Source organism: Limulus polyphemus, unplaced genomic scaffold (assembly GCF_000517525.1).
Source record: "Limulus polyphemus unplaced genomic scaffold, Limulus_polyphemus-2.1.2 Scaffold7849, whole genome shotgun sequence".
NCBI classification, from domain to species: Eukaryota; Metazoa; Arthropoda; class Merostomata; order Xiphosura; family Limulidae; genus Limulus; species Limulus polyphemus.
The window spans coordinates 15,645-29,714 of NW_013673459.1; the positions used below are offsets into that span (position 1 = coordinate 15,645).

The 14,070-nt window shown below is 32.8% G+C and overlaps 1 protein-coding gene across 1 annotated transcript in view; it reads left to right on the plus strand.

The window, feature by feature from the left end:
- LOC106474914 (MAP kinase-interacting serine/threonine-protein kinase 1-like) overlaps positions 1–14,070 on the plus strand; it is a 27,161-nt gene that overhangs the window by 10,108 nt on the left and 2,983 nt on the right. Inside the window, exons 2-10 of the mRNA XM_013935613.2 lie at positions 275–400; positions 803–900; positions 1,165–1,286; positions 1,787–1,818; positions 6,953–7,057; positions 7,426–7,481; positions 8,016–8,212; positions 8,345–8,435; positions 10,563–10,651. Of these exons, the coding sequence (XP_013791067.1) occupies positions 275–400; positions 803–900; positions 1,165–1,286; positions 1,787–1,818; positions 6,953–7,057; positions 7,426–7,481; positions 8,016–8,212; positions 8,345–8,435; positions 10,563–10,651 (916 nt within the window). The remainder of the gene's footprint in view (positions 1–274; positions 401–802; positions 901–1,164; positions 1,287–1,786; positions 1,819–6,952; positions 7,058–7,425; positions 7,482–8,015; positions 8,213–8,344; positions 8,436–10,562; positions 10,652–14,070) is intronic.

The following is a 14,070-nucleotide window of genomic DNA, read 5'->3' on the forward strand; positions in this document are numbered from 1 at the left end:
CCCTTTTTTTTTTTAATTTTTTAGCTTGCATATAAAATGATTTTTTGCATATGAAACCTATAGTAGCATTTAAGAGAGATAAAAATAAGACTGAAACTAGATTACATGCATATGTTTGTAATCTGATTTTTAAGGTAATGATGCTGATAATTGTGTACAGAGACTTTATCAGAAAAATAATAAATGTGAAAATAATGCTACGACTCCTAGGAAATTATAAGTACGTACAAATTTCAGTTGTGTGTTTATCTGATGGTTTCTATGTTACTTTAAGATACTACATCCAAGAACGGCAATGCCACCAGCAAGCCTGAACCCATTCCCATGCAGCAAGGAGAGCGGAAGAAAAGAAGGAAAAAGAAGAGAAAAGAGCCCAGTTTGGCAGCCAGCACCTTTGAAGGTATATAGACCCATCATTTGACATTGACGGGTATTTTTTCGATTCGGCATAATCGTGGCAAATTTTGTGTAGGCTTTACTTAGTTTAATTATACTTTGACTTCAGGAGTCATGATTTCAAAGTGTTTTTGCAATGAATTTAGGGTATGCTATTTGCTGTCTATTATAATGTAACAGTTATTTTGGTGACACTTTAATAGTTTTTTTTTGCCTGGTAAATGTTCCCATGAAAGGTAAAAAAAAAAATTTGATTATATGTTCTACATTGTATAGTAAACTCAAGTGTCTTGTTTGTATAATAAAAATTCCATAAATATCCTTCTCACAGGGTAAAAAATACATTGATTAATTCATGTATACTACTGTAAGACACGCAGTTTTTTGATTCAAAGCTTCTTTCTAGATTTGTACAGACTGACAGAAGAAATACTTGGAGAGGGAGCATATGCCTCCGTCAAAACATGTGTTAATCTCTACACAGGGATCGAATATGCTGTGAAGGTAAAATTTATTCCTTGTTACAGTGGGTTTACGAAGAACAGATGTTAGAAGTACGTGAAGAAACGTACGACACTAGTGTTGCTGTATCTGTAAGTCATTTACTTAGGCTTAAAGTGGTAGCTTCAGTGCTTAAACAGGGCAGTTGGTTATCTGTTGTAATACAGTTAACATTAATAATTGTTTTCGAACAAGGTTGTTGTTTTTTTTGAAAAAAAATTGTTCTATTTTAGAAATTTAAAATTTTCGTATGTTTTTATATTTTAGATTATTGAAAAAGAACCTAACCACAGTCGGGCACGTGTGTTCCGAGAAATTGAAACATTCCACCACTGCCAAGGGCATAAGAACATTATCCAACTTATTGAATTTTTTGAGGAAGAGGACAAGTAAGTCAATCTAACCTTTTCAAGGTCTTCAAACATGCTGTTTATGTGGATGAAGATCTAGTGAAGTTTAGAATTAGTTAGGATACAATATTAGGAGATTATTCCAAGTAGGTCTATGCATATTAGGTGAATTTTATCTGATAGACTGTATGCTAGTGATAAAAAAAGTACAAAGATAAATCCTTACTTACAATAATATCAAGTACATATTGAAGTCTGTCTGTCTGCCATGAGGTATGAAACATTTATATTGTTTTAGGAAATATTTCATATGTAACATAAATTCCCAATTATTATAAGACTTTTTTTTTTTTTTTCTGTTTCCTAAGAAGCGAAAATTAGCATATTTCAAATGTATTGGGTATTTTTGTGATAAATCACACAATTCAGGTGTAGTTAAATTTATATCTTTTTTTTTTTTTTAAACACTCATATTTTATGTGTTATTGAACAGTGTGCCGTAATTTCTTGTATTCCAATTTCTATTCTTAATTTTACAGGTTTTATTTGGTTTTCGAAAAAGTTTGTGGAGGTAAGCATACATTCTATATACTCTATGCTGTATACATGTAGAAAATAAAACAAGCTTTCCAATACACGAAAGTTTTAAGTACTACATCAAGTCTTTGAATCTCTTGTTTATCATAGTGTTGGCAAATTTACTATGTACAGATTTCTTTTTTCTTCGTGTAGGATATTTCCAAAAGATGTCTTTTGAGCTGTTTTGTGTTAAAACCTAATTGTAACAACATCATACTTGTGCATTTTCTGTCTTTAATAGAAAAACAAACTCATTTTCACCAGAAGAGATTGTGGATTCTTTGTGTTGAAATGACAAAAAAAAAACTTTTTTATCAGTTAGAGGGTTTTTGGATCCAAATGTATTCTTTAGGTTCCTTGATACACCTTAATCGATTGTGCCTGGTGTCAGAGAAGGAATGTTGACTATAATTACAAACTTATCACAAATATCTATATAATATGCCTATTTAAAATTAAGTGTTACAGAAGTGTTTGTACTTAAGATATCTGTGAATTGATGTCAGTCTAACAAGTCGGAATGCTAAGTGATGTTCATATGAACAATAAAGATACTTTTGTTCATTGTACAGTTCATTTGCATAACCTCTAGAACCGCTGAAATACATATCTACAGTTTTTTCAGTATCTCTGTATATTTCATCTACCATTGCTAAACGAGCCATATAAATGAATAGTTAATTCCGACATTAAATACGTACCATGTTCGTAGCGTGTCCACTTTGACCCCCATCAGTGTACATAGGATTAATAACGTTCCCATGCTGGGAAGGTCTTTTTACACTAATGTACAATCAAATAAGACTTATCAGTAACTTCTGAAGAAAGAAAGCTAACGAACTAGATATGTATTGAAAATTAACCCAGTAATTAATGTGGTTTTATTATACTGTTCTAATCGAGAGTATAAAAACAAAAACCTACAATGAACAGAATGCACTGATTTATTATTTGATTACTCTTGTTGTTATTTTAATTTTTGACTGTAATTCCAATAATATCTCGCAAGGATCAGCCCAATTAGGATATTTAGGTTTGTCCTAAGTCCAAATATTAAGCTAACAATGTATAGTAAGTTAGAAATATTTATTATATAGGATGAAAATTAACATTGTTAAGAACCACTTGAGCATGGTCATCAAAACTTTAAAGTGTTGAAAAAGATGTACGAGTGTAGTAAAAGGCTCCTACCCATTTTAAAGTCAACTTATTGATAAATTTTATTTTCCTCTTTATATAATGTAATGGTCAATCCCACTATTCGTTGGTTAAAGGGTAGCCCAAGAGTTGGCAGTGGGTGGTGATGACTAGCTGCCTTCCCTCTAGTCTTACACTGCTAAATTAGGGACGGCTAGCGCAGAAAGCCCTCGTGTAGCTTTGCGAGAAATTCATAACAAACCAAATCTAGATAGTTCTGTATTTTGAACTAGATGAATTTGAGTGTAAATATAAACTTCAGGCCACTTGTATACATGTTATGATTTAAAAGTTAAAATCAAATTGGACAACTATTGTGTAAAATACTTATTAAAAATTCAGTAAGACAATGTTAAAGTTTACACAGTGCTTTAAAGGCACCAGGTCTTATGTACCAACTTCTACATGTTTTGGTGGGTCACAAACTCTTCGTTATCAGAAAGGACATTTAAAGATACCAGGCCTTACCTAACAACTTCTACATGTTTCAGTGGGTCACAAACTTGCCGTTATCAGAAAGAACATTTAAAGGCACCAGGCCTTGCGTAACAACTTCTACACATTTCAGTGTGTCAGACTAACCGTTATCAGAAAGTACATTTAAAGATACCAGGCCTTACCTAACAACTTTTACATGTCTCAGTGGGTCAAAGACTCGCCGTTATCAAAAAGGACATTTAAATGCACTACGCCTTACATAACAGCTTCTACACGTTTCAGTGGGTCACAGACTCACGGTTATCAGAAAGGACACTTAACCCTTCTGATACAGGTGGGTAAATTCTACACAGGCCACATTTCCGAAAGTAACCATAAAGCAGTTATACTGTAACTTTTTAAAGTGTACATGTATTTTCACCAAATTTTGCAGATTATCGGTAAACATTACGAGGCATTCATGCACGAAGTATCAGATTTTTTAATTAATTATTTGCTCATGCAACTTTTTTTATTTTCGAATACTGACTATCCAACATGCAAAGTAATTTTGATTTTAAGATTTAAAATATTTTTATACATCAGATTTCACATTCAAAATCTCCATAACCTCCTAATATCCTCCAGATAATTATCAAACGTTTTGTTTTTTTTACAAAAAACTTTACTTAATTTATTTTCCTTATTGTATCTTTGTATGGGTTTGGTTGATTCTACCGACCTCATAACCATCATTAGAAAAATAGGAAATAGGTATAAGTTACACTTTTTTTCATTCTAGACTTACTACACATTATAACACGAAACCACAATAATGTCTTGCATTACCTGTTAAAATCTACCATGAAAAGAAAGGATTTCTCATATAAATACTTTACAAAGGCTCGGAGAACATTCTGAGCTTTTGATTGATTATTCACACGCCACAGACAGAAATAGGTGTATGTAAACAAGTGTTTCTAAAAAAAACGGGAAGAGGTGGGCAGGGCCAATGTGTTTGATTCACTAAATGTAGCAATATCTCGGCAAATAGAAAAGATAGGAGGTTCTTATTTTATATTCTAGCTTGTCAATATCGGTAATATGAGTTCCTAATTTGTAAGAAACTATATATTTTGTACTTGGACATCTTAAACATCTAATCTGAACCAATGCTGCATTCAACATACCACATGACACGCAAAAATCAATATTTAGGTGTTTTTTTTTTAATATTTGCTTTTAAATTAAGAAATTAACTTGTGTATAATACCAAAATATGAAGTGTAATACACAATTTGATACCAAACTTATTGATATACATTCATAAAATGGTAGTTCAATAAAATTTTGAATGTAAGTCCACAAAAGTGATGACATGGCCTTTGACCCGTGACCATAGGAAGACCCGTCTCGGTAGGGTTGAAGGCACCAAGCCTTACCTAGCGACTTTTACATGTTTCAGTGGGTCACAGACTTGCCATTATCAGAAAGGACATAGCATTGGAATCCTTATTGTATTATTTATCTTACCTATTGTTTGCATAATGTGAAAAACTTTGACAAATCAATTAGCGCAAATGGTGCTACTGTCTATTTATTTTTCTTGTAATATATATATATTTCCAAAGAAAAATATCTGTAACCTATGGACCTGAATCTCTATTTAAAACCAAGTTCCTTACATATTTCTAATGATTGTTATTTTTTTGGTGTGTATTTATTATTCAAATATTTAATCAACTTAACATTGTTCCAATTAATAGCCATTTTTCTTTAGCCGATTTATGTTCGTTAAGTTTAAATTTTTACGCAATATACATTAGGACACCGTTACAATCTATATTAAAAGAAACAAGTGGCAGCACCATTAATGCTAATTGAATGGCTTAAGTTTTTACATGATGTAAAAAAACTGGAGAGATGTGTAAACAATATAATGTAGAAATTGTTTAGTAAGGCCTGGTGCTTGTAAATATAACTTATTTAACTTTTGTCTTATGGAATTCTTAATAACTCTCACAATTTATTTTAGGTGTAAACCTAAATCTGTTACTTGTATTGCATAAATTGATAGATCAAAGCACAGTTCAGCTTAGATAACCAACTTTAAAGCCTTGAATGATATTGTCTGGACATAAAAGAGGGCCTCCTAATTGATATTAGGACTCGTGTTTTCTTGCTATTTATTGTTACTGATGTTAATATAGATTTAGACCTAATAGCCATTTTTCTTTAGCTGATTTATGTTCGTTAAGTTATTGTACAGGTTTAGTTAGGTTGAAAAGCGGCATGCATAAAATTTTGATTACTTGTACTAATAAGAAAGATATAAATGATGTTTCAATTTATATAGTCCCCCCCCCCCCTTCTAGGTTACCTATTGAATATGGTAGTGGCCTATAAATAGAATTAACCTTTTGTATGTTTATTCTAGATTCAAATCCTAATCGCATGATCTACAAGTTAATATACAACATAAATAAATGAAACCCTGCACTTGCAATGGTTTTGGGCTACAAGATAATCAATTCATGACGTGAAAATACAAAACCTTGATTAAAATTCAGAATACACTCCCATTTATTACTGGTTGGAAATTATAATTATTACAACAATCCTTTCATAGATTTGTTTACCCAAATTGGGCACACATTTGTATATTTTAATGTGCCCAGTGCGATTTTTAGAAGCCTTTCAGCAAGCAGTGCCCCGTCATGGATATATCTATTAAACATTTCAACCAATATTGCCCTGTCATGGATATATCTATTAAACATTTTAACCAATATTGTTAATAAAACTAACATTAAAGAAATAATAGGATATTTCTTACAGGATGCAAAAAAATACTTATTTCATGTTCTATCACAGATTCCCTGTCCTTTAAAGCATGGCATCTTTATGTGTAAAATTTTATATAATTTGCCAAACGGTATCTAATGACCAGTGAAAGCTCATTAAATGGCACTGATGGTAAGATCTCGGATTAACACAACATTTGAGATATACGGTAGCATATGTCAGCCGTTCATCTATAGTTGTTTAGTGGGACGTTACAGATGGTACGGCAAAAATCTAATTGGATTAAAAACATCATATAAGAACTTTACAGTTTGTGTAATGATTTGAAAATAATTGAACCATTGTGTTCCTGTGTTTTAAGAAAGACTTGATTTTACAGGACCAAGTAAATCCCGAACTTGCTGTACTAACCGTGTAATTAAAGTATTAAGAAAGACTTGATTTTACAGGACCAAGTAAATCCCGAACTTGCTGTACTAACCGTGTAATTAAAGTATTAAGAAAGACTTTATTTTACAGGACCAAGTAAATCCCGAACTTGCTGTACTAATCGTGTAATTAAAGTATCAAAGTTCATGGTTATTCACTTGTTCCACTTAGAATTCAAGAGAAATAATTTAAAGCTACTTTTTGTCTCCTTGTCAAAGAACTTTTTATTTATATCTTACTTAGGTCCACTTTTAACTTTTTATTCATATCTTACTTAGGTCCACTTTTAGCTCACATTGAGAAACGGGTCCATTTTACAGAGCAGGAAGCCAGTATGATAATCAGGAATATAGCAGAAGCTTTAAAGTTCTTACATAAAAAAGGTAGAGTTTAAATTATAGAAATTTGTGTTATATGTAGTTAAATACAAGACAATTGTAAAGAAGCTGAAGTTAATATAACTGTTATTGAATCTAAATGTGATAGTGGCTTCAGGTGATATTCTGAATGGCACATATTATTTCGGTGGTGAAAAGCCTCATGATAGGTGTAAATCTATTCGGTTAATATAGAATTAATAATACGAAGTTATGAGAATATATAGTTTTTCATTATTAATAACCCTTTCTTAAAAAATTGTACAACTGATAAATATTGAATAATGATTGCTTTAGTTCATTTTTATTTAAAAAGTAGTGTTTCTTGCAGTGATATTTTTCAAATCAACCAGTGTCATTGGTTCCATTTGTAGGTATAGCACACAGGGATCTGAAGCCGGAGAACATTTTATGTGCCAGTGAAGACCAGGTATAGTTAGATGCAATATAGTTTGTTTTCTCCTTACTTAGGCCCGGCATGGCCAGGTGGTTAGGGTGCTCGACTCACAATCTACAGGTCACGGGTTCGAATCCCCGTTCCACCAAACATGCTAGCCCTTTCAGCCGTAGGGGTGTTATAATGTGATGGTCAATCCCACTATTCATTGGTAAAAAAGTAGCCCAAGAGTTGGCGGTGGGTGGTGATGACTAGCTGTCTTCCCTCTAGTCTTACACTGCTAAATTAGGGACGGCTAGCACAGATAGCCCTCATGTAGCTTTGCGTGAAATTCAAAAATAAACAAACAAATTCTCCTTACTTGTGTAGTTTTTTGTAACCAAAATATATATATATATATATATATATATATATTATTTTTTTTTAAAACTATTACTGTGCCTGTATTTAAATATATTTTTATTATTATTCTGTTGCTTTATATTAAAAACCTAATAATAATGATCCAATTAATACCCATAATTAATGTAATGGCTATTTTTACATGAGATTTTTAACCTGTTTCAGGTTTGTCCAGTCAAGATCTGCGATTTTGATTTAAGCAGTGGGATCATCTATGGCGGTACTACTCCAGTCAGCACACCAGAGCTTCTGACTCCTGTTGGCTCAGCTGAGTTCATGGCACCAGAAGTAGTTGAGGCTTTTACTGGTGAGGCTACTACGTATGACAAGCGTTGTGATTTGTGGAGTCTTGGTGTGATCATGTAAGTGGATCTGAAACTGCTATAAGATCTAAACGCTTGTCTTCGTTTAATTAAAAACTTGTTATTTATAATCACATATTGAATAAAGGTGATTATGTATAAATAATCAACTAAATTTAAAATCTCTTCCAGGTATATATTATTGTGTGGTTACCCTCCATTTTATGGACGCTGTGGAAGTGACTGTGGATGGGAGCGTGGTGAATTTTGTGAAGGTTGCCAGGTAGGCGTTAAAATACATTTTTATTTGGTAATTAGATATTTAGTTTCTATATAGTTAAGTATTTAGTATGACTTTGTGGTTAATAGTGATAGAAGAACACAATATCGTGTATAGCAATTAGTGAAAAACCCACAGTAAACGGAACAAACTGTCAGAAGTCTGATTATTAAGTCCTTATGTTGGCTACAACACTAACATTGAACCCCTTGAGAAAATGTTAAGGAAGACTAGCTTTAGAATAATATACAAATATCTGAACACCATTAAAAATAACCTAACTTCAAACAGAAAAACACCGGAAGATAAAAAAACAAAACAAGGTGTTTATATTATACCGCGCCAATCCTGTGAGAAAGGTAATGTAGTTGAAATTGGAAGAAGTGTTGACACCACGAGAGTTTCTGAACATAGAAAAAGAAGACTTAAAATATGGAAACCAAAACAATGCCATTTTTCTTCATACGAGAGATTCTGGCCATCAGATTGATTGGAAATCAACAAGAATTTTATACAAAACAGATAACTACGTAAAGAGAAGAATCATCGAACGTTGTTTAATCAAAAGCCTGCCTAATTACAACACCTCCCAAGATCACTTTAAACACAACTTCCTGACCTCCCATGTCCTTAAGGGAATTCCAAGGTCAGGGATCACGTAGGCATTTGTTAACCAGTTTTTTTTTCCTGCCAGAAGACAATGCGAGACTAAAGAGGCCGCACGAATGTGTCGAAACTAGTTTCTACGATATCGGACTTCTGATTCGTTTTCTGTGGTTTTTCACTAACTGACTTTGTGGTTCCACTGGCAATGTAACATTTATACTTTATATTGTGAGGAATTAGGATAACGGGCAACTCGGCGTCATTTACCTAAACATTGTTCTGTTTTGGCACGAGCCCTAAAGATTTATAAACTAAATTTATAATCTATAAAACATAAGTAATTTTTCTGTTGAGGCCTCAATGTCGAACTCTGCCTCTGATATATCTTTATTGTATGTTTGCAAAAGTTCATGTGTTGGTAAGGAACATAATTATGTAATAATGAACATAAAATTAGATAATAAATGTTGGACTATTTTTACTGTTGTATGTTAGTTTGCACTCCAGTAAATGATGTACAAGTGTCAATTTTTGTTTTTTTTCCCTTCTTCTTCTTCCAATAGTAGCCTAAAATACCTTTTTATCTTATGGTCTCCAATTACTTCTTCCCCTCTCTTGGTTTGAGGGGGGGGGAGCTAGAAAACTATGGAAGTGCCCCTTTAGAAAATTTTGTATTTGCAAATGTCACCCTTTAAAATCACTTTGATACAATCGGCGGATAATGTGTTCCTTGAACGCAACACTGTTTTTACCTAAAGAAAATTCCTTCGTGGTTTGTTTTGTTTTTAGGTTATGTAGCCACTTCTTTATTTCCACTTTTCTGGATTCATCTTTGGATCTAACAAAGTTTGGTGAAAATGTAACTCTTTGTTCATATAACCATGTATCTTGCACACAGCCATGTTTCTCAGCAGGTGCTTGTCTATTAACTAGAGGGCAAGGTCATGAATAGAGGCAGTCCAAATATGGAGAGCATATTTCTTGGAAATCATGGGAAAAATGTAAAGGTGATAAAATAAAGAAATTAGAATTTTGGAGATACACCTAAAGATTTTAAAGGTGACTAAATTTTTTAATTTTCTTGGTGACCTTTCAAGCAAATACGCTTGTTTCCGGCTCAGAAAAAGCCTCTGTTTGTGGCAAACTACTGCAGTATAATTTGAAAGGAATACAACGCATGAAGAAAACGTTACACAAGGTAGAAAGATGAGATTTTAATGATATAGTAATGACGGTATAACAACACTAAAGAAAAGTAGCAAACTATTGAATAATACTTCGGACAGAAAAGATGTATGTATCTGTAGATGTCGTGGCCACAGAAACAAATCAATACGTGACAGCTGAAATGAACAAACTGCGACCATTGCCAAGAGAACCATGTCTAAAATACTGGAAGGACACAAGGGTACAACAGAAATTATAAAGTTTCTTGCCTTGTTGATTCACAATGGTCCAAAATAACCTTCCTACCTTGGAGCACTACTAGAGTACTTATATTCTGTACAAGACATCATTTTTCAGTGGTTTTACGAGTTGAGACTACTTCCAAATGCTCTTACATTTTTGGCATTTTGCAGACAATTGTCAACCTCGGGTTTGGGTGACTCCAAGTTGGTTAAAAGTGAATGAAAGGTCTACACATGATTACAATGTTTGGGTTCCAGATGAAGATTTACAGATCTGGTGTCTAGGCATGGCTTCCGCTTACCTTATTGGACGTTTTATAATTCTTACTTAACACTTAGTAGTAGTTCACAAGTCAGTTAATTAAGACACTAATCATTACAACAACGAAAAAAGCTACTAAAACAGTACAACATTACGAACCTCTCCTGGATCCAAAGTATCATGAACTTGTTGATGCACAAATTCTTTCTGGATTTCAGTAATGAAATGATCCATATTTACCATCCAAGAAAGGATTTGGGCATCAACGAGTCCATCATACTTTGGCATGGCAGGCTCTTGTTTTGACAGTATATCAAAACATAAATATTAAATTAAACTCTATGAAGTATGCAAATCTTGAGGTCTGGTGCTGAACATTTACATATACTCTGGAAATGGCCTTGATTATGATGCTGGCTCTTGTACTTGATCTGTTGGCTGATTACCTGAACAAAGGTCATGTTGTGTACATGGATGATTATTACAATTCTGTGAGTTTGGTGAAAAAACTGACTGAGTGATCAACCTACATATGTGGAACACTCCGGTTTGACTGTGAAGAGAATCCAAAGGATGTAGTCCAGAAAAAGTTGAAGAAGAGTGAACACGAATGGAAGTGGTCAGACTTGGTGGTAGTTTGTAAATGGAAGGACAAATGGGAAATGCTCACAATAAGCAACATGCATAGAGTGGAGATAGTTTCGAAGAAACTCAGTATAGTAAGCAATTATAACAACAATGGCATGTCCGGGATAGACCGATCTGACCAAATGTTGTCGTATTACTCAGCTCTATGTAAGGCAATATGATATTACAAGAAGATTACCCTTCACATCACCAAGATATTTATTCTGAATAGCCACATCCTGTACAATGAAAGTAGAGGGCAACAAATGAAACTGTTTAATTGTCGTGAACATGTAACGATTCATCTTATAGGTAATACCATGAAGAATTTTCAAGGCCAGGGTCAGCGTGCACCCCCAATTCCATTGCCAATAGTTGAATTGTTTCACTACCTCACGTGTTGCTACCAATGGGAAAGAAAGAGAAGCCAAATAAACCATGTCGTGTCTGCACTAAGGCTGGTAGGAGACGATCAACCAGCCACATTTGGGATGTCTGCCCTGAAAAACCAGCCCTCTGTATAGATAAATGCTTCAAGGAGTACCATGTGCCTCAATAATGGACAGATAAACAAGAAGACAAAGACATTTATACTCATTTGCTGGACATCATTTTTTGTCATTTGGTTATGATGTAAGAAATTGTTAGTTCGTGAACCATTGAAAGAATAAAATCATAAAATTTGAAAATGTTTATTGATCATAAATTTGTTATTGATTCAGACCTGATGAACAATGCCACGGATCACGTAGAATTAAGCCTATTTTAGTTAGAATCATTTATTTTCATGTTGTAACCATCTCTTCTCTAGTATTAGTTGCGTTGAAGTGAGCTTTATGGAGGTATCGTGTTTGCACACTAAGTTCAGTGGCACAAATTCGATCATGATTATTACATAGACTTATGTTCCCCAAACTCCCAGCAGATTGGTTGTTATATTATCTGGAAAGCCAGCATTTTCGGTTTACTGTACAATAGTGTAATCTTTTCTACAAGTATTCATGTAATTGGCAAATCTGGTACACCCTATGAGTATACTTGTAGTTGGCAATCAACATGTTAAAGAAAGTATATAAGTTGTTATTAAATTTGCCGCAAGTTCAAGCATATTGCAGAATGCAAACAATTTATTAGGCCTTATAACTTAGATTTTGTAATTAGATAGGCCAGTGCTTAAAAAATCCAAAAACGGGATGAGCTTGCATATAGTTTTAGATAAATACAAACAATTGTTAACTTTCTCTAAACTTGTTAAAAAGGTTATTTTTACAAGAAACCATCTTGCTTAAAATAGTGAACTGGATTGCACTTAGAAAATAAATTCAGTCATAAATTATTGGCTAAAGTTAGGTTAGACGTAACATGGTGGTAATTGGATAATAATGTAATATTTTTTTTATAAATATTTGAAAACAATAATGTCTTTTGACCTAATACAAGTATAACTACAAAAATATGCTATTTTTTTTTTTGCCCCCTCATTGACTTAGTTTGCTGTGGTTTGCATAATGGAATTATTTAACTTTGCTACTAAACAAATGTTTGTCATTCTAAAAAAGTAATATATTTACAGTAAGTAAAAACATAATTTTTTTTAACCCTTCCAAGATGGTCACGGGTGAAAGGTCATGTCATCTCATTTGTTGACTCTCAATCAAAATTTTATTGAACTACTATTTCACGAATTTATGTCAATAACTTTGGTATCAAACTGTAGATTATAATTCAAATTTTAATACTATGTATTACTCAATTTCTTAATTTAAAATTGAATATTAAAAAAATGCAAATAAACATTGATTTTTGTGTGTGTCATGTGGTATGTTGGATGCAGCACTGGTTCAAATTAGATGTTTATGAAGTCAAAATATTAAGTCTGTAGTTTCGTATGAGTTTGAAACTCAAATTAACGATATTGACAAGCTAGAATATAAAATAAGAGCCTCGTTTCTTTTCAATTTGCTAAGATATTGCTCATGTAATAAATCAAACACAGTGGCACCCCACCCACCTCCTTTATATATATACTTACTTCTATATATGACTTGAATAACCAATTGGAAGCTCAGAATGTCCCCCTAGTGGCTTTCTCAGCAATTTTAATGGGCCTGGACACAGTTGTTGTTTTTTTCCAAGGAAGTAGGGTGTCTTTAGTCTGCTCAAAATTTCATGTTTTTTTAGAATAAATTCATCTTAGTTATCAAGCTTGATAAATTATAGTAAAAGTCTATGGTATTAATGTAGTAATTTTTTTTTTAAGTTATTAAAATATAAAACCTAAAAAAATTTATTTTGTTTCATATCCTCCAAATTTTTTAAAGGCTTAGCAACTTATGTCAAGCAGCAACTGAATACAAAGGTCATAACTAGAAGAGATAATTGTTTGCTTTACTTCTTTATTTACTGTTCTATGTTTTAAGAAAAATATGTTTAAGAACTTATTTCAAAATAGCAATAATCTTTATACATATATGATGTATAATAATAGAAATGTGACTGTGTAAAGAAAATACTAGTCTACTAAAACACAGCCAAGACAAGCTACGTTGTACAGACCAAAGGTCAGTTTTATATTGTACGGTAACATGAGTGCACGTGAGCCGCGTCATTGTAACTTCTGTATTGTTAGCCAGGCATGGCTGAAAGGTCAATATAGTAAAAATAATAAATATGTATATAAATGTATAATGTTATGAGAGTAAACCTATGTAGTTTAAACATTTATGTTTTCGTG